The 24,080-nt window shown below is 40.1% G+C and overlaps 1 protein-coding gene and 1 long non-coding RNA gene across 2 annotated transcripts in view; one reads left to right on the forward strand and one right to left on the reverse strand.

The window, feature by feature from the left end:
* Positions 1-17,077, reverse strand: LOC135463696 (uncharacterized). The gene is made up of 3 exons (XR_010443578.1): positions 16,602-17,077; positions 13,742-13,988; positions 1-245 (listed from the first exon to the last, which is right to left on the reverse strand). It is a non-coding gene; the product is annotated as an uncharacterized LOC135463696 (long non-coding RNA).
* Positions 15,961-24,080, forward strand: part of LOC135463695 (uncharacterized) — a 12,377-nt gene continuing 4,257 nt past the window's right edge. Inside the window, exons 1-2 of the mRNA XM_064741080.1 lie at positions 15,961-16,289; positions 22,705-22,818. Of these exons, the coding sequence (XP_064597150.1) occupies positions 16,167-16,289; positions 22,705-22,818 (237 nt within the window). The 5' untranslated portion in view covers positions 15,961-16,166. The remainder of the gene's footprint in view (positions 16,290-22,704; positions 22,819-24,080) is intronic.

A 24,080-nucleotide genomic window follows, 5' to 3' on the forward strand; every position in this document is an offset into this window, starting at 1 on the left:
CTGTGTGTACGTCATTCTGTTCGCCACTCTCTCCATCTGTGTGTACGTCATTCCATCCGTCCCACCAGTCCATTTGACAATCTCTCCATCTGCATGGGCGACATTTCGTCCGTCCCATCAGTTCATTCACCACTGTCTTCATGTGTGTGGACGTCATTCCATCCGTCCCATCATATATTCATCTCTGTCCATCGGTATGCACGTCGGTGCGATCATCTGTTCATCCGCGTGCCTTCCTCTTCTTCCTACCACAACAATAAAGATATTAATTTCTTTAATGATTAGAGAAAGAAAAATCGTTTTCCAACAAAATGTAGCCTTTCATTTATTTTCAGGGAAAGTGCAAATATAACTTCCCCGCCTAAATACGCTGGCAGGAACCTTTATGACGTCCTACGCAATGACGTAGATTGGACCAAAAAATCGCAACGTGACGCCTTCCAGGAGTTGGTGATTCAAGATGGCGTCGACGGTTTCAAAGTGGAATGTTCCGCATCCGATATTAAGTATCCGGTAAGCTGAATCAGTCAGGCAGTTTAACTTAGTTAATATTCATAGGCAGGGACCTACCTAAAATAAATTTCATCGGTTGGGTGTGGCCATTGGCAACTGTAACACTGTAGTGGATACTCTGGTTTTACTTTTTATGCTGTAATTGATGTAAATTATTTATTTATTTTGATTGGTGTTTTACCAATTTTAGCGTTTGATTTCATATTTAGGTTCAGAAGAAACACCACATTTTAGGATTAAGTCCGACTGAAGTCTAGGGCAGCTTCATGACCTCTAAGCCCATGGAATCTTGATCCTTATTGGGTCTGGCGGATACAGCGCTGGCCTGCTACGACTGTCAACCCCTTGACCAATAAGGTCGCGTGTTCAAATCCAGCTCTCGCTTGTTCGACCATTCCTCTACCTATAAACCTGACAGCCATCGTTTATAAGAGATATTTCTTGAGCACATCGTTAAACACCAATCAAATATTTCTGGTATTTGGAATTAAATGTTGCATTGTAGTTGGAAGAACGTTTTTTTAAATGGAATTAGAGATTTTTTCTTTTAAATTCTTTTTCAGATGGATAATAATCTGGTAGCCTTTCCCGCAAAGATACGAAGCGAACCACCATCCCAAACCTGTAGCGGGGACCAAGCTGGCAGGACCAGTTTCCTCATGCTTATCACTCTTGTCATGATCTTGGCTGCATGCATATAGTGTTATCTCTCCGTGTATACTTTGGTTTTTTCTCTTTTTTTTTCACAAAATTCATTTGTATTCCACGCATTCTTAGTGGTTCACCTCATCCTTTGCTCCCATTTTCTATCCACTGCACTTGCCCCCCAAAATACCCCCAAAAATTGCATTTTCAGGGCCAAGTAAAATCGAAACGTACTCTTGTTAGTGCTGAAATTAATCATCGTACCCTTAACAAAAAATCTCAAATCACATCTCTAACCTCAAACTCTCAGAATCAGACTAGATGATTGACTCGATCTGTTAGTGACGGCCTTTGAGTTTATGCACAGAATTTCAGCTCAAGGTCCCTCCACATTATCACCTAAATTCTCTCATCTCCAAAACGTTTTCTTTATAGAAAATAAATCATCACAAAATAAAGCTAATCACTTACTTCTATGGCGCCATACACTGGAGCAATTAAAAACGGAATAATCGAATTAAGTGATATTTTTTTGAAAGTGATAAAGGTGCATTTGTCAGATAACGGTTTTTAGTGCGTATTATTGCGCATGCCTAAAACAGGTCATACGCTCCACCAGCAAATGCACGTGAAGGTTTATGCCTATTCTACAATATTGCAATCTCTGGCTACAACCTCAGATGCAGCTCACTTCTTGTCTTTACGCAAGGCGCTCTGGTCTCCTCCATGCACAATACCAAACGCCATACATGTGAAGTTCAAGTGAAAAGAACAATCAATTAGTAAATCTATTCGCATGGGCATCTTTGAATCATATAGAGTTTTTTTTTTATTGTTTGATTGGTATTGTACGCCATACCCAAGAATTTTTCACCTATACGACAGCGGCCAGCATCGATGGGAAGAAACCGGGCAGTGGCCGCGGGGAAATACACGACCATCCGCAGGTTGCTGAAAGATCTTTCCACGTACCTTCACTTTTTAGTGTTCACACAAGAAAAACCTATATTGTTTCCATGACTAGATTTTTTTACATTTTACATTGCTTCTACGTCTTCATAAGATGACAAATAAACAAATTTGTCCAGAATATGTGTTCATCATTATGTTATCACAAGCTTTAACTAATTACACATGTACTTATTCATTTGTTTATTTATTTGATTAGTGTCTAATATGGTACTCTGGGCAGAATTTGCTACTTATATCACGGCGGTCAGGTACTAGTATTTCGGTATATATATACACATATATATCTGTGTGTGTGTGTTTACAGTTGACGTCATACACATACAAAGTTTATGAATCAGTTAACTTTGACCTATACTGACTTTGTATAAGCCTACAGTATGAGCTGATCTCAAATATTTGAAAGTCACCAGGGCATGTATTGTCCTGGATTGAAAAGCCCCCGCAAAGTCAGCTATATAGTGTACTCAACCCTTTTGTCACATCGGTTTCGAGACCTGTTAGTCATTGACGTTTTTAAAAGCTTCGGACAAAGCTGACAATTGACCCCAATACGTTGAAGACTGCGTCAGAATATAGCATACGGGTTATTGGTATCATATTTTAATCGGAACATTAAATAGGGGTCAGATTTGTGGAAGTTTTTTTCTTATAAGACAAGTTACTGTACGTGTTGTGTGGATGTGATAGAACATCTGGGCCATTAGCTACTGGATTTACCGTTACATGTATTCGAATCAACGATGAGGTCGGTATTATATATCTTGTAGACGATTCAGTTCATAAAGTCGGTATTTAGTATTGTTTTGTTTCGTTTAACATAATAACTGGTAAATGTAAATCGGTCTATAAACCCTTCACAATGTATTATTGTGACATTTCCCCGCGCTCTGCCCGGTTTCCTCCCACCATAATGCTGGCCGACGTCGTATAAGTGGAATATTCTTGAGGTGCAGCGGAAAACACCAAATAAATAAATAAATAAATAAATAATGGCAAACCAAACATAATTTTAACCGGCCTTGTAATGACAGTATATATAACGACACAAGGGTTTGTCTATAACTGTCACGGCGTTAAGGTACTTAATTCAAAAATATCTTAAATTACAAATTTTCTATATTCAAAATCTTGATTCTTTCTGATTTAAGATTCTCGTAAGGTGTAGGGAATTTTATTTATCTATTTATTGATTTGATTGATGTGTTGAAATGATCAATAATAAATCCATGATTGCACATTGTGGCCTCCTCTCCGGCCGTACATGGCTCGTGGGTTTCCCTTGGGCTCTTCCCGGTTTACTCTCACCATAATGCTGGTCGCCGTCACATATATATAAATATGTAATATGCTTGAGCACGACGAAAACAACCAAATAAATAAATAAACATTACAGACGTCCCCATAATAACAGACATTCCTGCAACGAGTATCCTTATGATTGATAAAGAATTCAATGTGTCTTTTAACTGGAAAGATAACAAACCAGATAACAAAACAAATTTACATACACATACCTGTTCGAAAGATCGATAGTAACTTAATAAAAACAAAAATTGATCGCCTTCGTAAATATGAAAATTTCATTTGCATTACGTTGAGTAAAAGTCAATTAATCAACTAATCTATAATGCACCTCGACCGTATGTGGGAAGGTCTTCCAGCAACCCGTGGATGGTCGTGGGTTTCCCTCAAGCTCTGCCCGGTTCTCTCCCACCATACTTTAATGCTGGCCGCCGTCGTATAAGTGAAATATTTCTGAGTACGGCGTAAAACATTAATAAAATAAATAAATAAATAAATAAATAGATAAATAAATAAATAAATATAATGCACCTATATATGGCCAAATATGTCAGGAAAACATACAGCAAAATGTTGTTTCTCTTTTCAGGTTAGGATGGGTATGACTAGATTCTTTAATGTGTGTTAATATATCAACCGTTCAGATTTCTACATGAGGCCTACAACATACAACTGTTGACCACTCTTTACTTGAGGACAGAAAATCAATTTCCATCAACAAGGATCGTGATAAAAATGTTCTCTGAATTCTACTAATCAATAATGAATTTATTCACGATCTAATTTTACGAAGAGAACGTTTCAGATAATCTAGTACAATTTTTGCCGACACTTCATGTTATACAAGATCCTGTAAATAACAAGGATAAACATTATAACAGAGCATTTTCGGTGCCCATCAACTGGCTTCTGTCAAGTATGGACGAAACCCCGCAGATTAACACTCCAAAACCAAAAACACATCGGCGACATACTTCCATAACTACTATCGCTGACAACGTCAACAGCGATGACAGCGCCTCCACGTCATCTAAGGGAAGTAACTCAACAACGTCTTCTGTTGTGAGCATACGTGTTCGACCGAAGACTCCGGATCTGCCTGCGCCAGGTTCTGAAACAATCATGCTGGACAATAACTCAAACGAAATCCAGAAGAAACCTGAAAACAGAACATATAACAAAGAGGTGCCACAATCGAAAGTCCACTACTACAAGCCACACGCTCCCGTCGACAGCAAACCAAGGCCTCTAACTCATTCTTACAAGTATTTCTCTGGTCCGCCGCCCCGTTATAGGGACTACAAGTACCGTGATTACAAGGCCAAGAACACTGACATTCCCAAATACAAGGAACACAAGTACCGGGAATACAATACATACAGAGAGTACAAGCTGACACCATGGAATACATTCTGGCTAGGAGGCTACAAAGAGAATGTTCCAAAGGTCGTTCCCAAGAAACCCAAGCCAGTCGGGAGACCGAAGAAACCTCCCAAGAAAATTGGAATTTTAAGCGCACACAGCATGTTTTATCCTTACAGTGAATTTAAATACAAACCGTATGAGACGGTAAAAGAATACAAATATAGAGATTATTCCGGTTACAAGGAATATAAAGGTTACAGAGAATATAAAGGTAGACAGGTGCCCCTGAGCACTCACTACGACTTCATCGGCATCTGGCGTCCGTTTGGCAGCAAAGGTCCCATTCCTTGGAGAAAATCTAAGACATTTAATCCTCCGTTTCGGTACGTTTATCCACCAGTCGATGGCGAGAAGTTTTTCGACCCCCCGGCGAGATATATCAGTCAATCGTCCACTACAGAAAAGGTACAGGAAACTCCTGAGGATGAGGATTTAAGCAGGGTTTATGATCCTCCACAGAGGAAGATACAGCCGCACGTTGACACAGTGAACGTCAGCGAAGCGACCATTATCACTGAAGACGAGAAAATTTTCGACCCTCCAGAAAGACGTGTTGTAGTTATGTCAACGGAGGAGCCAGTCTATACTGAAGAAACAAAGGTGTTTGAGCCACCTCAGAGAGTAATTGTCCTGTCAATCGCAGCTGCGGAGGTTGCTCCGATCGAAAGTACTCCGTTAGTCACAGCGCCTCAGTTGGAGTACGATGAAGAGTACCGGATTCACGACCCACCACAAAGAAGTATTGTTGAACCACGAGAATACGCCGAAGAGAGCAAAGATCTCGATCAACCTTCTAGACAGTTAACGGCACCAAAGGAATACGTAGAAGAGACAAAGGTGTCTGATCCTCCACAAAATACCGTGACTCCTCCGCGAGAATATGTAGAGGAATCGCGCGACCATAATCCTCCGTTCAAAACAATTATAGCCCCTAAAGAATATATTGAGGAAGAGAAAACTGTGGATCTACAAGAAAAACAACTTAAACCTCCGACGGCGATCGCGGAGCCAGCCGTTGAAGAAATAGTGCCGGAAATGATCCAGCCATAGATCTTTGCTCTACCGATAAATATTCCGCCAGAGGCCGCTTCGAATTATGAACCGGAAGTGAAAATATTGGACGTTGAAGAGAGACAAATTCTGCCACCGCCTACTGAAAACGAAGACTTACTTCTGTATAAAGAAGAGATAAAAATATATGACCCAAAAGAAAAGTTGGTGAATGTGCCTTCTGAGGAATTAAACGATGTTCCAGCGTATACTGAAGAAGAAAAAACTTTAGAGCCGCCTGAAAGGCAACTGAGACCGCCAGACAAAAACAATGTCGAGACGGAAACTAACGACCCTGATGCATCTGTTAATACATTTCCAACTCAAACTGAGGTTGTCCCAGACACTGCCGAAAAGGGGTCACAAGAAAAGCAAGAGCCCTCGGAGGAATACATTGAGGAAATAAAGGTGTTTAGCCCACAGCAGCAGTATATGGCTGAACCAATAGGCGTCGATGGGGAGCCAATATCTAATCAAGTTATAGAGAAAGAAGAGAGTGAACCTATAAAAGAGGACAATTCGTTCCAGGAGTTCTCCGAAGCGTACGAATCAGAAACCAGAACGTTTAGCCCAAGAACAGCGCAGAAAATCCCTCTACCTGTTGCACCTATACCCAAAAGAAAGGCAGAGATCGATCCGCAGATACCCGCGCAACATTCAGAACCAGTACTAAAAAGCGAGCTTCCCGCAACAGCCAGTGAAAATACGATGTCCCCCGAATACCATACCGAAGAAAGTCGAATTTTCAGTCCAGTATCAGCACAAATAGAGCCACCGAACGCGACGACAACGTCTGTGCAAGAAGCAGCGATTGTGCCTCAGGCTATAGAACCTGTTGTGGGAGGTGAACTATCTGCTCCTGATGCCAGTCTTGTTGAGGTGCCGTCCTCTTCCGAAGAGTATACAGAAGAATCTAGAGGATTCAGTCCGGTATCCGCTTACAAATCGCCACCCCCAGCGACACCAAAGCCTGCCAGGAGAGCTCAGATTGTTCCACAGCAGCCAGTAGAGGCGCCCATGCCTCGTGTAACGAGTGAACCGGCAGCAGCTGCCTCAGGTTGCCCCCCTGAGCCGCCCAGACAAACCCATTCCCCACACGATGTCAAAGAAGCTTGGCAGCCACAGCCACAAGAAGACCCCGCTCCCAAACCACCTTCGGTCGCGGAAACAGTTTCCAAAGTAGACCATGAACGATCTGCGTCCCAGCCAGCTTCGGAATCTTCAGTTATAAACCCAAGGCTCCCTAATACTCGAGAACCATCACCAGAAATAATGACTCCGCCAGCTCTTAAATCGCCTACCCCATCTACCCCAGTTGTTCCTGCAGAAAAATCCATTTCGGAACCTACACCTATTTTCCAGAGCAGTCCAGCACATACAGCTGACACAGTCACACAACCTAAAACACTCGATTCCCCTGAACTTGCAGCATCGACGAAGCCACCATCTTCCACAAAACCAGAAAGTCCTGGCAACCAAGATCCCCCAAAATCAGCCACACCACCTGCAGAAGAAGGAGCTGAACAGCCAGGGATTCCAGCATCTCCTCAATTACCTATCGCACCAAACAGCGGTGATTTTACAGCACCAGATACAGAAGCAGACGTTGGAGCAAAGTCAGCTTCACCTAACCCAAATGTTCGCACGAACCCTACACCAGTCAAAAATTACCCCATCCCGATGACTTTGGACGTTTCTATGCGAGCTGAACAAGGCGCACTCTCTGATGACAGCCCAGTTCATTCATCACTCACAGCATCCAAGGTTCCATATTTGCCGAATGAAACAGTTCAAGATGAAAACCCAACCCCTCAATCTGCTGGAAAATCACAAGAGGTTCTTAAAGAGAACGCGGATAGTCCTAAACCCGCTCCTGAGGCCAGGGATACAAAGAGACCGGTTTTACAACCTCTCCGGCCCGCGTCACCTGTAGCTTCAGTGGCAAAACCTGTGGCTTCCGCTAGTTCGGGATTTCCAGCCAAGCGTCCGGATTTTCCGTACACAAAGGTCTCTCCTCGTGTGCAGGTATGTCGATTCTAGGGGGTCAACATATAAATAAAGTAAAAGACGTACAGCATAGACAGTAAAACCAAAACAGTGACAAGAGTGTAATAATTGCCAAATAGTCATTTGTAACTAGTTAAATACAACCTCTTTTCAGTTTACCACACAAGGTTTTATTCTGAAGGTTAATTTATGTGAATGCGTAAATAGTAGCAAATTACACGCCCCAAGTACCATGTCGATTCCGAGAGTCGTAAATCCCTCACCAATCCAAAATACGTCGCTTATATTCAATGTAACTGACTGATTTTGTTCAACAGACAAAGTATGCGGGGCTTTCATTATACGGGTTGGTCCATACACAAATTATTTTCAAATGACCTAGAAAACCATATTTGTAAATAACTGTTTACAGACTTGCATCAATTTCGAGTTTTCTCCTCCGTTAGGTTAACGTCTTACGACATTTGTGGGGTAGGCGCATATTTATGGGTAGAATTTTGGATTTTGTCTAAATTTTGTTTATCACTTTAAATGCTTTCACCGCTAATTCCAATACAAGTGTCGTTGCCGGCGTTGAGAAAAAAATAGATAATGCATTTTCTTATCCCATTGCAGGTTCTAGAGGAACGTGAGGGTAAGCCTGTAATGAGCATCGGGGGAGACGAAGGGGCCACCACTACCAACAACAGCACCCCTCTGATGGTAAGATAACGCTGAGTGTAGGATATATTGTACCCTGTCCACGGCTTTCAAATCTGTCGATTCTACGCTGTTTCGACAGACGCCTGTCTTTCTGACAGAAGTGAAAAGTGACTTAATTATTCACCTCGGCCAATGAACGATGTAAGGGTACCACTACCGGAGAGTGAGAACACAAGATCAAACAAGAAACACGAAGATTCCTGAAGAAGTTAAATATATATATTTTAACAAAACAGACAAATAATACAACTAACAATAATATACAAAACAATACAAATATATATATATATATATATATATATATATATATATATATATATATATATATATATAATCCACAGTTAAGATGAATTCCTCAATCTATGAATGACAGTCCAGTAAATAGTTTATTCCCCAACCGCCTGTGAAAGTGTAAATTCATAGGACGGACGGGTTGACATTATGAAATGTGTGTAATGGCACAAAGAGACAATGAGCGATACATGCGCCAAAATAACGTCTCAAAAAAAATAGCAAGTGACAAAACACAAGCTCAAAAAGTGTTAAGAAATGATGTTAAGAAATGGAGTACAAATGACCAATGTCGAATGGCGTGAAAGCCGATATATCCAGTCCCAACAAAATCCGTCACAGTAAATGATAGTAAATATGACTGTTCTCAAATGGTCTTGAGTACATAACTGCACACAAGTGGACTTGAATGAATGACTGCGAGCTTCACAACTTCGTTGCTCATAATTATAGACTAACGTAAAAGAAAATTCCGGATGGTTTGATCGTAAACATGTTTTCAGCACCAATACGTATTTCCACAACCCATACCCTGTTTGCAATGACACTGAACTCATAATCACCGAAGCCTCGAAAGCGCGCGACTGACTCACAGTGCAGGCTATAACGTACACAGAGAGAAAAATGTAGGTCAGACACTTACAAAGGCAAAAAAAAAATATATAATACAATGCTTATAGACGGGGTTCGTAACAACAAGAAAATTGTATCGGATAAGCGCGATATTTCACGGAAATCTATCAAGAGTCACGCGATTTTAGGAGTATGGGTAAGGTCTGTCACTTTACAATGAATTGACATGTACGAGAGATACGCGTTTAGATTATTATTTTATCGCTCAGCTATACCAATGCATTCCAAAATAAAAACATGTTGGATACTGTGTAGGCTACACACATATACAGAAGGAAGACGAGGGATTTTTCACCCGTCATCTGTGCATGGCTGACGAGTGCACTCCTGTTTAGCCGAGAAATACAGAATAAAATTATTCGCCTTCCCGCGAAATCCCGCGGTTCCCGTGAGATTTTCCTTAACATCAAGAACAGTTTATTACACACAATTCTGCAAATGAGGGTCTACATAGTACAACAACCATAATCCGGTGAAACAAACTAAAAGACATATATACATCATGTACGCCTTGAAGTGATAAAACCTGTCCCACAAACACATAATTCAAAGCATCCTCTCTTATAGCTTACATATTAAGCTTTTAAAAGCCAGACAAATCATTTATGAAAGGATACAGAACCAATTCTGATTGACTGGTGGGAGAGATAAGTTAGACCAGTCTATGCCTGGTCTAAGCTGAATGTTAAGTATAGCAGTTTTATTCAAACGTGACCAGGGATGTAGGGTTTAGTCCAGAAAATCCTGTCTCTACTGCCAACCAATTAGCCTCGATTTTCTATCCCTTTACAGGCGCAGAAAACACTAAAATAAAGTATTTGTCAGATGAAAGACCATTAACCACTGACCAGGAAAATAGTGTGATAAGTGTTCCTCATTTACTTACGTGTATCTATGCACTTAATTGGCTTCATTTTAGCTGTATTCTCCTCTTATTCACGTGTATCTTACCCAATGTATCTATTTCTCTGATTAAGGTCAGTCCACGGGGACAACCGGGGGCATCGCTTGGAAGCATCCAGAGGACGATGAGGTTACTGGGGAAATAGCACACCGATCTGACAAAGATTCCGTTGTCAGTTACGCTTCACTGGGAATTATTACGATGTCAAGTACGCATGCGCGGAAGTTCACTTGTTACGTGCTTTACATATAATATCTAAGGATGACAAGAACTGCATGGAAGGATGTTGATTGCCATAATGGTGATAGTTACATGTATGGCGATGATGATGATGACGACGACGACGATGATGATGTTAATGATGGTGATAATGGTGACAATGATAATGATGGTGTAATATGATGAAAACTGATAAACACAGTGTGGGGGTGTACAAGTATATATGAACATTACGACTGTATGATACTCTCCTTCTAATAACTTCCTACACTACAGCTCACAAAGCTAAGCATATTATTTCATGTGTCTTATACTCTGTAACAGGTGCAATATATGAGTTGATAACATTTAGAATATTTTTAATTTAACATACATATGTTATGTATAGTATATTATTCATTGCTTAAAGGCAGCGTTATCAGGTTGTCTGCATCGGTCCACCTCTCTTTAAATAGATGCAGAGGTTGTCATTTTATCGTTATTTCTTTGTTTATTTATCCTTTTGACTACATAGTGTTTAACGTCGTTTATTCAAGGATTTTACAATGAAACATTATCAGTTTTTGACATCGTTGTAATTCAACTGTAGTTTCGAAGTTTCCTTCAAATCAGGAATACGGTAATTTCTGTTTAATACATGCCTGCATTTTCAATATTTTTTTTCCTAAAATTCATCAAAGCCTGTGAGAGAGAAGTTGCACATTGTCTAATGTGACGGTCAAATGGGGGAAAGTAATTTGTTGCCTGTGAACAGCGTACATTGCAAATCTGTAGTTTGGGCAATGTACTTTCTACTACAACATGGCAATATAAGGCAGTATATCTTACAAATTTCGATTGACATGGCAATTACCGGTATTAAATTTAACTTCAAAAACAGAATTTGTGCTAAATCTGTTATTTTAAAATTTAAAAAAAAAAAGAAAATTAATCTGTTATTTTTAACAGAAAGTCTGTTATCCGAGTGATGCTAGGATGTTCTCTGCTATGATCACACAATTCATATTCCGTCATATTCGAAATCCTGTTATAGTCTAATAGATTCTTCGTGTTGAATTACTGAAATATATGGTATATTTAACACAATACTCTGGTACAATAGCAGAATACATTCTAGCATCACTCATGCAGACAACAGACTTTCTGTTAAAATTAACAGATTAAGTTTTTGAGTGAAGGGTTTGAGCTACACATTGGGATGTTCGAATCTGGATACGAAGGGATCGGGACACACCGAGGCACATGTTCCGGATACATAGGGAAACTATGGTTATTCTGGATACCAAATCAGCAACCATATTAATGTAAAAATTTTCGACTGTTTACAAAGTTTCATTTGTCTAAAAATTAAACAGATCCTGTTTCCTTTTTTTCCTAGAAATTTATCGGTATTTAAATTTCGTGGGCTCGGTGGACGAGTGGTTAACGTGCTAGCGCAGAACTAGGCCTTTACGGATTTAAAAATTAATAAAACGAATTTATAATTCAGGTTTTATGGCAGTTTGAGGCCTTATTATACAGGCTATATGTTGTTTGATCCATTTGTAACCGTGTAGTAAATCTGCCCCCAAAATCAGTGAGAGGACTAATCCTACTTTCGACATTTAAAACACCAACCAAATGAAATCAAAGAGTTCGGGTTGCACATTTGTATCCATTCTCAGAACACGCAACTGGACACAGACCCCCACGATGATATGTTTTCATTTTAACCCCATTAGGCCTACAACTTCCGTTTTTCGGGAGGACGAATGTAATTCTGTGTATTTTAGGGTGTAAAGTCTTTTTTTGCTGCCAGCCTGCCGTTTTTGGTGTACAGCTGCATGCTTGGTATCAAAATGCTGGAAACTGTCTAAGCTTTGGGCAGGTATGAGTTTTACTGATGAAAGTTTGAAATTCTGGGCGAGAGGACACGAAGAGACAGGTGGTGATGAGGCTGCGAGTGACTTCCCCTTGGCGTTGCTAGGTACCCATCCCAGCTGCCGGCATAGAAAGGTCCAGATTTTGAGGGTAAACCTATGTCAAGATTTTAATGGCTTCTTTCTCACAGGCTGGGGCAGGTATGCACCAAAGCTTATTGGCCACGGAATGTTTGGGGTTGAGCTACCGCGCTGAACGTTGACATTGTCGCTTATGGAAAATTAATCGGGGTCTGTGGCCATCTACCCGAAACTATCGCACATTTCAGGGGAACTTACTCCGGTTGAAAGACAATTAGCCTTGTATTTCACATTATCTCCCATAGAGGCTCTCAATGTGGATAAAAAACTGTTTTATTGCAACGGTGCTTTTTTTTTGTTTTTTGTTTTTTTTTTAAGTGGAACATGTGTGTAATGACTGTACTAACTATATATCTATAAACACCACAATACATTTATAGTATAATTAGACAAGTCATGTGCAAATACATGTGCGGGGCGTATGGTTAAAAAAATGCTCAGTGGTCTGTCAGAAAAATAATTAAAAAAAACAGCGCGCCGCGCAATGACTTAGGAGCCAATCACCAATGCATTAGATGCGGATTCAAGTCCAGCTCATGCTGGCTTCCTCTCCGATTGTACGTGGGAAGATCTCACAGCAGCCTGTGGCTGGTCGTGGGTTTCCACCGGGCTGTTCCCAATTTCCTCCCACCATAAATTATGCTGGCCACCATCGTATAAGTAAAATATTCTTGAGTGATGTGTAAAGCTACGGAGCCGTAAAAGTGATATGGTGAAAACAAAATTTCTGGAAGAAAAAAAGTTTTTTTTTTTAAGATAAAAACAAAAAGTGACATGGTGACAAAAAATTGGGAGAAGAGAAAATCTTTTTTTAACCCAGAGTTTTATAGTCGGGGCCCTGAATTCAGTAAATGTACGTCCACATTTGTGACCATACAGACCTCATAATTCCTTTTTGGTTTTGCTTCTTTGGGGTCATAAAGGACGCCAATTAAAGAACCATCAACAATTCACATGAGCTGTCTTTCTTTGTCTTTTTGGTCTGCTTATTCGCCAATATAAACAAAGCTTCAATATTCAAAACATTTATTTATTTTAATTTCAATCAAAAAACGCAAACAGAAGTACACAAACTTACAGGCGTTGTCGGCAAATATCCTCGATCTTGACACAAGCCTGTATCAAAACATGTGTCCTCGCTGTTCGCCTGCGACAGCCTCGCGAGAGCGCTTGCGCTCCGGCCTGACCAAGCCAGACAGCTCTAATCTCGTGTCACAACAGAGAGCAGCCTCCGCGGTCTTGGTAACGTACATCGAACTCTTAACGTAAAGCCTCATAGTTGTGCCTGCTTCTGTTTTTCTTCCGTGATCCAGCCAGGGTGGAACCTGTAAGGCAAGAAATATATGTTAGGACCGAAGACCTTAACTTTGATAATCCCAGGTTGTCACACCTCAAAGAACATTTTGGAACTGCATAATGGCACTGACGTTCAGGCAGTAACCCCATATATATATATATATATATATATATATATATATATATATATATATATATATATATATATATCTGGTGGGCATAAAAAATGGGCCGTACTTTGACACTTAATATCTCTGAAACCCTCTTACGTCAGCTTCTAAAAATTTACACACTCAAAAGCCATTATGTCCTAAGCCATTTAAATACCGATAGTACAGACCAAATTCCAACTTTATCCTTTAAGATTTCTGTTCATGTGACCAAAATCAAAATAGAGTGCAAAACTCATGTTCCGGACATTTCAAAATGATGTTCTACCTTGTTTTACTTGAAAAGATGATCAATTGGTCCCCCATCTCGGTAGACGGCGCGCAAACGTTTCTTCCATGAACTGATTGAGTCCCGAATCTACATTAGAGTAATTTTTTTTCCAGCAGTCCTTGATGCGTATAACACATGTGCCGCGTAGGTGCAATATAGGTCACCGGAACGTGCGTTTTTGAGGATATGTTTTCATTTTAACCCTGTGTACAGACTACTCAAGGTATGACGTTGAAAACTGGTCAATATATTAACAAAATTATGCCATTTGAATGTCTAAAGTTTGAAAGGGTTTGAACACAGGGTAATGGAGCATCAAAGTACGGCCCGTTTTTTTTTATGCCCACCCGACGGGGCTCGGACTTTTGAAGTCGGCGGGGATTAAAAAAAAAAATTCTCTTGCAAAAAAAAAAAAATGTTTTTTTTCACTATGTAGGCTAATTTTTTTTTTCTTCCAAAAACTTTTTTTTTGACCATGTCATTTTTACGGCTCCGTACAACACACCAATCAAATGAATAAATCAATAAATAAATCCAACACAAAAAAATATCAATGAACTTAATAACTTAATAAAATATCAAATAACTTAATGAACTGCCAGAGAAACAATGACTGTTTAAAGAAACAAAGGTTTCGTTTTTGCCGTAAAATGCCTATCATAAAAGCCAGTGTGTATACCGATTTGTATAAGACACGTGTTTGTGTAGCTCGTGATGTTAACATGTTGTAATCCTCAGGTACACAGTTTGACACCCATTTGAAGTGCAGGTACACAAAGATGATGTACTTTATTTGTTCTAATTTTTCAAACATAATTTAAGGTCTGAAATGGAGGAATGAGTAATCCTGTTCAAGGCTAACTCAAGATCAAAGGTATGCAAAGTACACATTAATTAATCTACCTGTGTTATACCTGTGCTACACATCTAATTTTGTGGGTGATGGGGTCTCGCTAAGGCAGAGGGTCGCAATTTCTTTGCCCATTTTTTTTTAACCAACGTGAAGGCCTTTTGTCGGGATAATTTCAAATACCCGGAAACAATTAAGTTCAAATGACATATTTAAAGATGTAGGCCTTTAAGGGGCCTAATATATCTGTCTTGAATCCCCCCACCCCCCCAATCCACCACAAACACTGAAGGATAGCTTTGCTCGACATAGAAACATGTACATCATGCAGTGTGAGATTCTTAGCTGCATCAAACGTGCTAAACAGACTGACAGGCGGATATCTTCTATTGTACCTGTTCCGGCCGCACGTGGGAAGATCTGCAGCAACCTGCGGGTGATCGTGGATTTCTGCCGGGCTCTGCCCCACAATAATGCTCGCCGGCGTCGTATAAGTGAAATATTCTTAAATAAAACACCAATCAAATAAATAAATCTACTGTACCTGGATAGGGATCTGTTCAAGTGCATCGTTACACATATTTTGTGCCTGAGGTAATGGGGTCACGGTTTCAGGTCATGCTGACTTTCACTGTGCAATGAATACACTTGACTACACAGTGCTCTACATCTGCGATAGCCTACATACATAGAGCTGTAACTGCATGCGGTTAAGGTGCAACTGCTCTGACGTTTACTGAACTAACGTATGTACCATCGTAAGGGCCAGTAGGTTTTTGAGTAGGCGCCAACACAAGACGTGTTCTTCTGAAACACACACTCCTTAACAGGCAACCGAAGAAGCACGTGTGACTTTCCGTGTCTGCTCAGAGCTCTTCAACTCGAAATCCCTTTTCAACAACAACAACTGATCAACATGGTCCGTGCTTGGGTGATGAACGAATCGACGGAGGACCAGCGCCTACCGCGTATGACAGACCCACCACAGTTTCTGGATGTCAAGCAGCTCAATGCTAGGACAGGCTGCGAATACATTTACGTGAGTACCGGGCGGGGTGTGTGTGTTGGGGGGGGGGGGGGGGGGGGGGTGGGGAGGGGAGGTAGACTTCTCAGTTGCGTAACTGAACACGAGATTTGCCAACCTGGCTTTGGTCTCAGTACACTGACTGTTGGTTGAGGGACGTTTGGATACTGGTACGCAGTACTTATGGCGGCTCAACCTCGCTCGGACTATCCTGGATTACGTAAATTAACGTAAGCGCCTTAGGTTCAAAACTGTGGAAGGCGAACGCTGTGGTTATTGTAAAGACTAGGGTGTTGTTTACGTGTAACTTTCTACGTCACTACTTACGTCAATTCATTGATGCTTCCCTGAATGAGGCTGACCAAATATTGAGTAGACATTTTTCAAATGTAGTACCGGATACATGTGACAAACGCATGTGACACAAGCATGTATTTGCACATTAAAACGTCACCATGTTCATCTGCCTTGAACACCTCTAAAACACTTTAATTCTATCACAACTTGAATAATCTAGTGTTTTTTCATCTGACTGCTGTCTGATGAAAGCCTGAATCCATGGCTTTTCAGAACTAACAAAGAAATGACTTTCTAAAATGTATGAACCTCAAACAGCTGAGCACAGAAAACTTGTGGTTGACAGTGTCACATGACAGAGACTAGAATGAACAATGCCTTACTTACGCTGTTTTGCTTTGTGTGTGTATTAAATATCTCTCCATTCATTTTTAACCAATGAAAATTCAGTAAGAGCATGTGACCATGGGGAAAAAATGGCGTCAAAATTTATATGTAAATCAATGCAGACCTCTCAACTCTCACGCATTCGGCGTGAGACTCACGCATTCGGCTTCAATCTCACGCTCTCACGCAGCTACTTTAAAATCTCACGCATTCTGAAGGTTTAGGGTAAAAAATAAAAAAAACACTGGTAATTGTTGGTTTGCTTATGATATTCAGCTGACCAAAGTACGGGTCGTGTCTTCAGTCATCCGAGGGAATTTCGCATGTTTATTTTTAACCTCCCCAGAGTTGTCGTTCCTGCTTCACCTGAGAGTGGATTTGATGATATTGAATTCTTCGTTAAAAAATTTCCACACCATCTCCCCTCAACAACGAATGAGATCGAGAAGCTCCAAGAAGAGTTTGTGGAATATCAAATGCTGGAAAAAAGTCACATTCCAGGACAAATCTGGGACAGCGCCCGCGTCAAACCTACTGAAGATGATAATGACCAGGAACTGGACGAGACTTAGTCTTATTTCGGGATGGATGTCATTTGGGGTCATCTTTACCCAATTATATTATTATAATTATATTATTATTATAATGATTATAAATCTGTGTGCCACGTCACCTTATAAGGTTATAAACAGTCACAATGCCGTCTAGCTAGTGTAAATTGTTGCAGACTACTGGCTAATTACAAAGTGACTAATCTGATTATATTTTCATAAATATTTTACGAAGCCACTCCACGTCATGCATTGTACATTATTTTCGGTTTGTTGTGTGTTTGGATTGTTTCCACAATTTGAATAATTTCAGGGAAATACAGTTTCCAATCTGACAAATGGTGTTGGTTATTAGTATTGATTTTCCCCACAAAATCTGTATAGATTTGCATCAAAGCGCCTAAAACGAGATCCAAAACGAAGTAGAATACGGAAAGTTTCCTAACAATTCCACATTGTAATAGGGCCTACAGTAAGTTCACTCTTGGACTTCCAGTTTATTGTCTTAAGGAGAGAATAATATCAAAAGCAGTCCATATTTGCTGATAAATATGATGCTTATTCTTATGTAAAAATAGAAGATATTGTAAAAACCGTAAGTTAACATTGTCTAATGATTTGCAGTTTTATTCTCCGGAAATGAGCTAGAATGCATCTCCGGCAATCTAGAACCCCAGAGCTTCCAGGGGCCGCTGTCTAATAATTTGCAGTTTTATTCTCCGGAAATGAGCTAGAATGCATCTCCGGCAATCTAGAACCCCAGAACTTCCAGGGGCCCAGGCGGCCCCTGGACCCTCGCCTAATTGGCTGGGATAGTAACCCAATCTCACTCCTTGGGAACATTTTAGGTTGAGAGGTCTGTCAATGCGTGAATAGCACCCTTGTCTTCACATATCCGTGACTGCCAAAAATATATCTCCCAAATAAAATACCAAGTAGCGGTAGAAGTAACCGTATTAGAACAAGCATCAAAGAAACAGAGGGCACTCTGCTTCTGAAACATGGCACCCTCTGTCTGTGGTGATATTGAAAATCAGCGCACTTCCCTAAGCATGTGGGACTTCTGCAGCAAGAATGTGAACTGCTTATTGGAGAAGGTTGACAACTATTTACCTTTTTTTGAAGATTGGACATAGATTTTACATACAACAGATTTTACAAAATAGCCTAAATATGCTGAAAACTAAATAATCTTAGAGAACGCGGGCCTCCATGGCTGAGGTGGTTAGCATGCTAGTGCAGAGCAGTCACCCAGGAGCCTCTCACCAATGCAGTCCCAGCTCATGCTGGTTCACTCTCCAGCCATACGACAGGCCTGGATGGCACAGTTGGTAGAGCGTCCGCTTCGGGAGTGTTAGATCCAGGATCAATCCTGGGTCGAGTCACACCTAAGACTTTAAAAGAGGAAGTTGTAACTTCGTTGCTTGACGTTCAGCATGAAGGGGATAGTGCAATGCCTGGTTGACCCACATCAGTATGATGGCTTGGGTGGGGCGACTTACTTGCCTTCTGTAAATCGTCTCAGCACTAGAAAAGTCGTAAAGTCGTAAAGCAGCACTAGATAAAAGAGCGGTGGAAATCCATCCTGCGACAAGGAGGCAGATTACATACACCATAAGGATTCCTTCATCGTCATATGACTGAAACATTATTGAGTTCAACGTTAAACCCCAAGCACTCACTCACTCACTCCAGCCATACGTGGGATGGTCTGCTAGCAACCACAGATGGTCCTGGGTATCTCCAGAGCTTTGCCAGATTTCCTCCCACATTAATGCTGGCCGCCGTTGTATAAGTGAAATATTCTTGAGTACGACATTTTTTAAACACCAATCAAATGAAATAAATAAATAAATGAGAGAGAACCCATTCACTGTGGCGCGTAACTACATATAAGTACATACATATATATACATTACACAACGCGACAAAGTTATTAGGCCAACATAACGCTGTGAGGTACCTACCTGGGTAAAACAAAGTATATGTTTGATTGACAGATATAACTAACTGATACCTTCAATAACACAATCAGCATTGAATATCTATACTACATGCAGTGAATGTTATTCGATTTAATAATAAAATATTTTTCACAGTTAATAAGTAAGTATAATTAAATTGTTCTCTTGCAACATGTTTCTACTGAAGCTCATGTTTTTATTTCTTGTTCTGTTAAAAACATTTGTAACACCAAAATGCACTCATACACATAAATGTAAGACTATTAATGATCTCAGCATGTTGAGATCTGTGTATCTAGCTACAGCATGAAAGTCAAATGTAGGCGTGTGTACAGTACCATAGCATGAACACAGGTGAAATAAATGATAAATCCTACGAGTCCATCCACTCCCCTCCACTCTCCCCTCCCCCCCCAACCCACCCCAAGATAATACCCCAACCGTCATGTAAGAGTATTAATAGGAAAGTAGGGGGGAGCACAAAAAACATTTTTGTTTCAAAAACTTGTTTTACATGGTTTAAAAAGTTGTAACCATCAAATGCGAGCATCATATTTGCTGCCACGTTTACCTTGTGCTCCATTTTCCCTGTGCGCTTAAGGAGAAATGGAGCGAGTTGTTGTAACATCTTTTATTCCTTAGTACACCCATGATGCGAGTTAAATCCGGGCCTTCGAAAAAAAGTCTTTCTTGCTGCTAAGTCATGTGTACAAGAATTATTGACGTAACAAGACAGCTTCGTCATCCCAGGTCAATCTAGGGGCCATCAGTGTTTGGTTAAACACAGCTGCAAAGGTAGGCCAAATATAAAATCAAGAACTAACACTTGGCATCTCACGAATGCAAGTAGATTGTCTGTTGTGGCAGATCTACAGCAACCTTCTCCAGGGTCCTGCAATTAAAGGATATATGTAAGCACCTAGTCCTTCCAGTGATGACATTCAGGGTGCACCAGTTATAGTTTGGTGCACCTGTGCTACTAGGTGCCTACATGTATCCCTTGACGAAATGAATAATACCACACAACCTGCACTAAACTTTAACTGGTTCACACTGAGTGTCCAAGCTGTTACGACTAGGTGCTTACATGTATCCCTTGATGAAATGAATAATACAACACAACCTGCACTAAACTTTAACTGGTTCACACTGAGTGTCCAAGCTGTTACGACTAGGTGCTTACATGTATCCCTTGACGAAATGAATAATACAACACAACCTGCACTAAACTTTAACTGGTTCACACTGAGTGTCCAAGCTGTTACGACTAGGTGCTTACATGTATCCCTTGACGAAATGAATAATACAACACAACCTGCACTAAACTTTAACTGGTTCACACTGAGTGTCCAAGCTGTTAAGACTAGGTGCTTACATGTATCCCTTGACGAAATGAATAATACAACACAACCTGCACTAAACTTTGACTGGTTCACACTGAGTGTCCAAGCTGTTAAGACTAGGTGCTTACATGTATCCCTTGACAAAGTGAATAATACAACACAACCTACACTAAACTTTAACTGGTTCACACTGAGTGTCCAAGCTGTTACGACTAGGTGCTTACATGTATCCCTTGACAAAATGAATAATACAACACAACCTGCACTAAACTTTAACTGGTTCACACTGAGTGTCCAAGCTGTTAAGACTAGGTGCTTACATGTATCCCTTGACGAAATGAATAATACAACACAACCTGCACTAAACTTTAACTGGTTCACACTGAGTGTCCAAGCTGTTAAGACTAGGTGCTTACATGTATCCCTTGACGAAATGAATAATACAACACAACCTGCACTAAACTTTAACTGGTTCACACTGAGTGTCTTACTAGGTGCTTACATGTATCCCTTGACGAAATGAATAATACAACACAACCTACACTAAACTTTAACTGGTTCACACTGAGTGTCCAAGCTGTTAAGACTAGGTGCTTACATGTATCCCTTGACAAAGTGAATAATACAACACAACCTACACTAAACTTTAACTAGTTTAGACTCGGTGTCAAAACTGGTACAACTAGCTGCTTACATGTATCCCTAGACAAAATGAATAATACAACACAACCTACACTAAACTTTAACTGGTTCACACTGAGTGTCCAAGCTGTTAAGACTAGGTGCTTACATGTATCCCTTGACAAAGTGAATAATACAACACAACCTACACTAAACTATAACCAGTTTAGACTCGGGTGTCAAAACTGGTACAACTAGCTGCTTACATGTATCCCTAGACAAAATGAATAATACAACACAACCTGCACTAAACTTTAACTGGTTCACACTGAGTGTCCAAGCTGTTAAGACTAGGTGCTTACATGTATCCCTTGACAAAGTGAATAATACAACACAACCTACACTAAACTTTAACTAGTTTAGACTCGGTGTCAAAACTGGTACAACTAGCTGCTTACATGTATCCCTAGACAAAATGAATAATACAACACAACCTACACTAAACTTTAACTAGTTTAGACTCGGTGTCAAAACTGGTACAACTAGCTGCTTACATGTATCCCTAGACAAAATGAATAATACAACACAACCTACGGTAAACTTTAACTGGTATACCCTGATGGAATTTGAACAACATAAAGACAACACATTTTGCACCAAAATGCCCCAAAATTCTTTGTTAGGCATATCCCAATCATTTTAGAGAAAATAGGATTGATAGTAGGTAAGGAACTTTTTTGAAAATTCCGGGCTGAAGAGTTTTTGCTAAAACCTATAGCAAGTTTTTTGAAGGGTTGGTTAGATTGATACACCCAACAAACATACCTTTAATAATGATGTAGATGCTTATCTTTGGTTAAATCTAACTCACTGAAGTCCACTTATTAAATGCATAGGCAATCTCTGTGCTAAAAGTCTGTGCTAAAAATGGAATAAGAAATTGACCTGAAAATCCATCTTTTTATGTTGTCTTATTTTGAAATTTTTTTTATCATGCTTCTCTTTCTGCAATCTTTCGGACCATACAATATGTCTACAACAGGACAAATTGCTGGGACAGTCCACATTTGCCACAGATCAGATGATTTTTAAACTTCATTTTTATGCCCTTTTCCGACATTGGGGAAAAAAAGTCCACTTTAAATTGATGAGGCCTTATTTGATGATAAAATCATGCAGTTGTGCAGCATGTGCCAGTTTTGTATTATGTTATGTATGTACATGAATGAATGAATGAATGAATGAACGACTGATTTTATGCTTTTAGCTTGATCCTAAAAACTATGAATCTGAACTGGACAAGGTGAAAGCAGAGCGTGGATACACTTATCAAGACCTGTGTGACATTCGTAGGGAGACGCTGCCAAACTATGATGAAAAGGTAGGTCAAGGCCACTGTAAATGGATTGTTGGTTATATTGCCCAGTGGCGAGAAGAACTGTCGGCAATTTTAGAGATGTCATCTACATCTAGTTAAAACTTCCAGGGTCCAGTTTCACGAAGCGGCGCACAACATTTTTATCATACATTTGTCCTACGATATTTTGTACATCACTATAACCGTTGTCCTATACGTGGCATTAACGTACATGTGCAACATTGTTGTGAAACTGTGCCCAGATGTCTACCAACAAGTATCTGACTGTTAGTGGACAGACAAGTATTCAGTTCACCATTAACTCACTGAAGTACCTATTTAGAAACTTTCCAAAGATTTATTTTTTTGACTAGGTTACCTCCCCTTGCAGTGAAGATACAGGCAGTGTTCAGCCTACTATGTAACATTTAGATCATTGGGAATCATGAATATTTTGTAATACTTGGTCAGTGGAAAGGGAGGTCATATTTAGTTTACTTGACTCATAATTTGCTTTCAATCCATTTTCATGTGTAGTCCACGAGCGAACGTTGCATTGTGGGAATTTCTGTGCTGCCTTATTTGCAAGTTATCTCGTCACGCAAACAGTTTATACCAATGACGGATTTCGTCTTCCAATTCTCTTAATTGTCATTTTTTGGAAAACTTTTGCCTGGGGCATTCAGTTAAGAATTAAATGCAACTCATTTTGTATTAACCTGAACCAACTCAAACATTTCCTTTGGCAATATGTCCAGCAAGAAGTTTGTCAGATATAGGACATACATGTATTGAAGTCAGTGGTAATTTACAATCGGATGGTTTGTTTCTTCCCCCATTAAACTTGGTTTCTGCTGTATTCGAGACTGCAGACAATCTGGCACTCCACATGGCAGTCAAATGCAAATGAAAGATAAAAGATAAGAGAAATATAACGTGGGAAGGTACACGGAAATGAACAACACTGGACAATGTTCAGAGAAATACAGATGATAACCAGAAATTTTGGTACTGATATATAAAACAACAGAAGAGGGCGTACAGCGTATGTAAATTGTGTACACCAACAAAACCTGGTTTTGGACTTACGTGTATAAGGCTGTGAGTTAGACGTTTGTTTCCACTCCCATGTTAATTAGACAATGTTTTCACAGCCCTGTGTGGGAATAGTTCAACGACTGGTTGACCCGTATCAGTATAATGGCTTGGGCGGGGCAGCTTACTTTGCCTTCGGTAAGAAGTCTCAGTGAAGCAGAACTAGATTAAGGAGCGGTGGAAATCCGTCC

This window comes from Liolophura sinensis, chromosome 3 (assembly GCF_032854445.1).
Source record: "Liolophura sinensis isolate JHLJ2023 chromosome 3, CUHK_Ljap_v2, whole genome shotgun sequence".
NCBI classification, from domain to species: domain Eukaryota; kingdom Metazoa; phylum Mollusca; class Polyplacophora; order Chitonida; family Chitonidae; genus Liolophura; species Liolophura sinensis.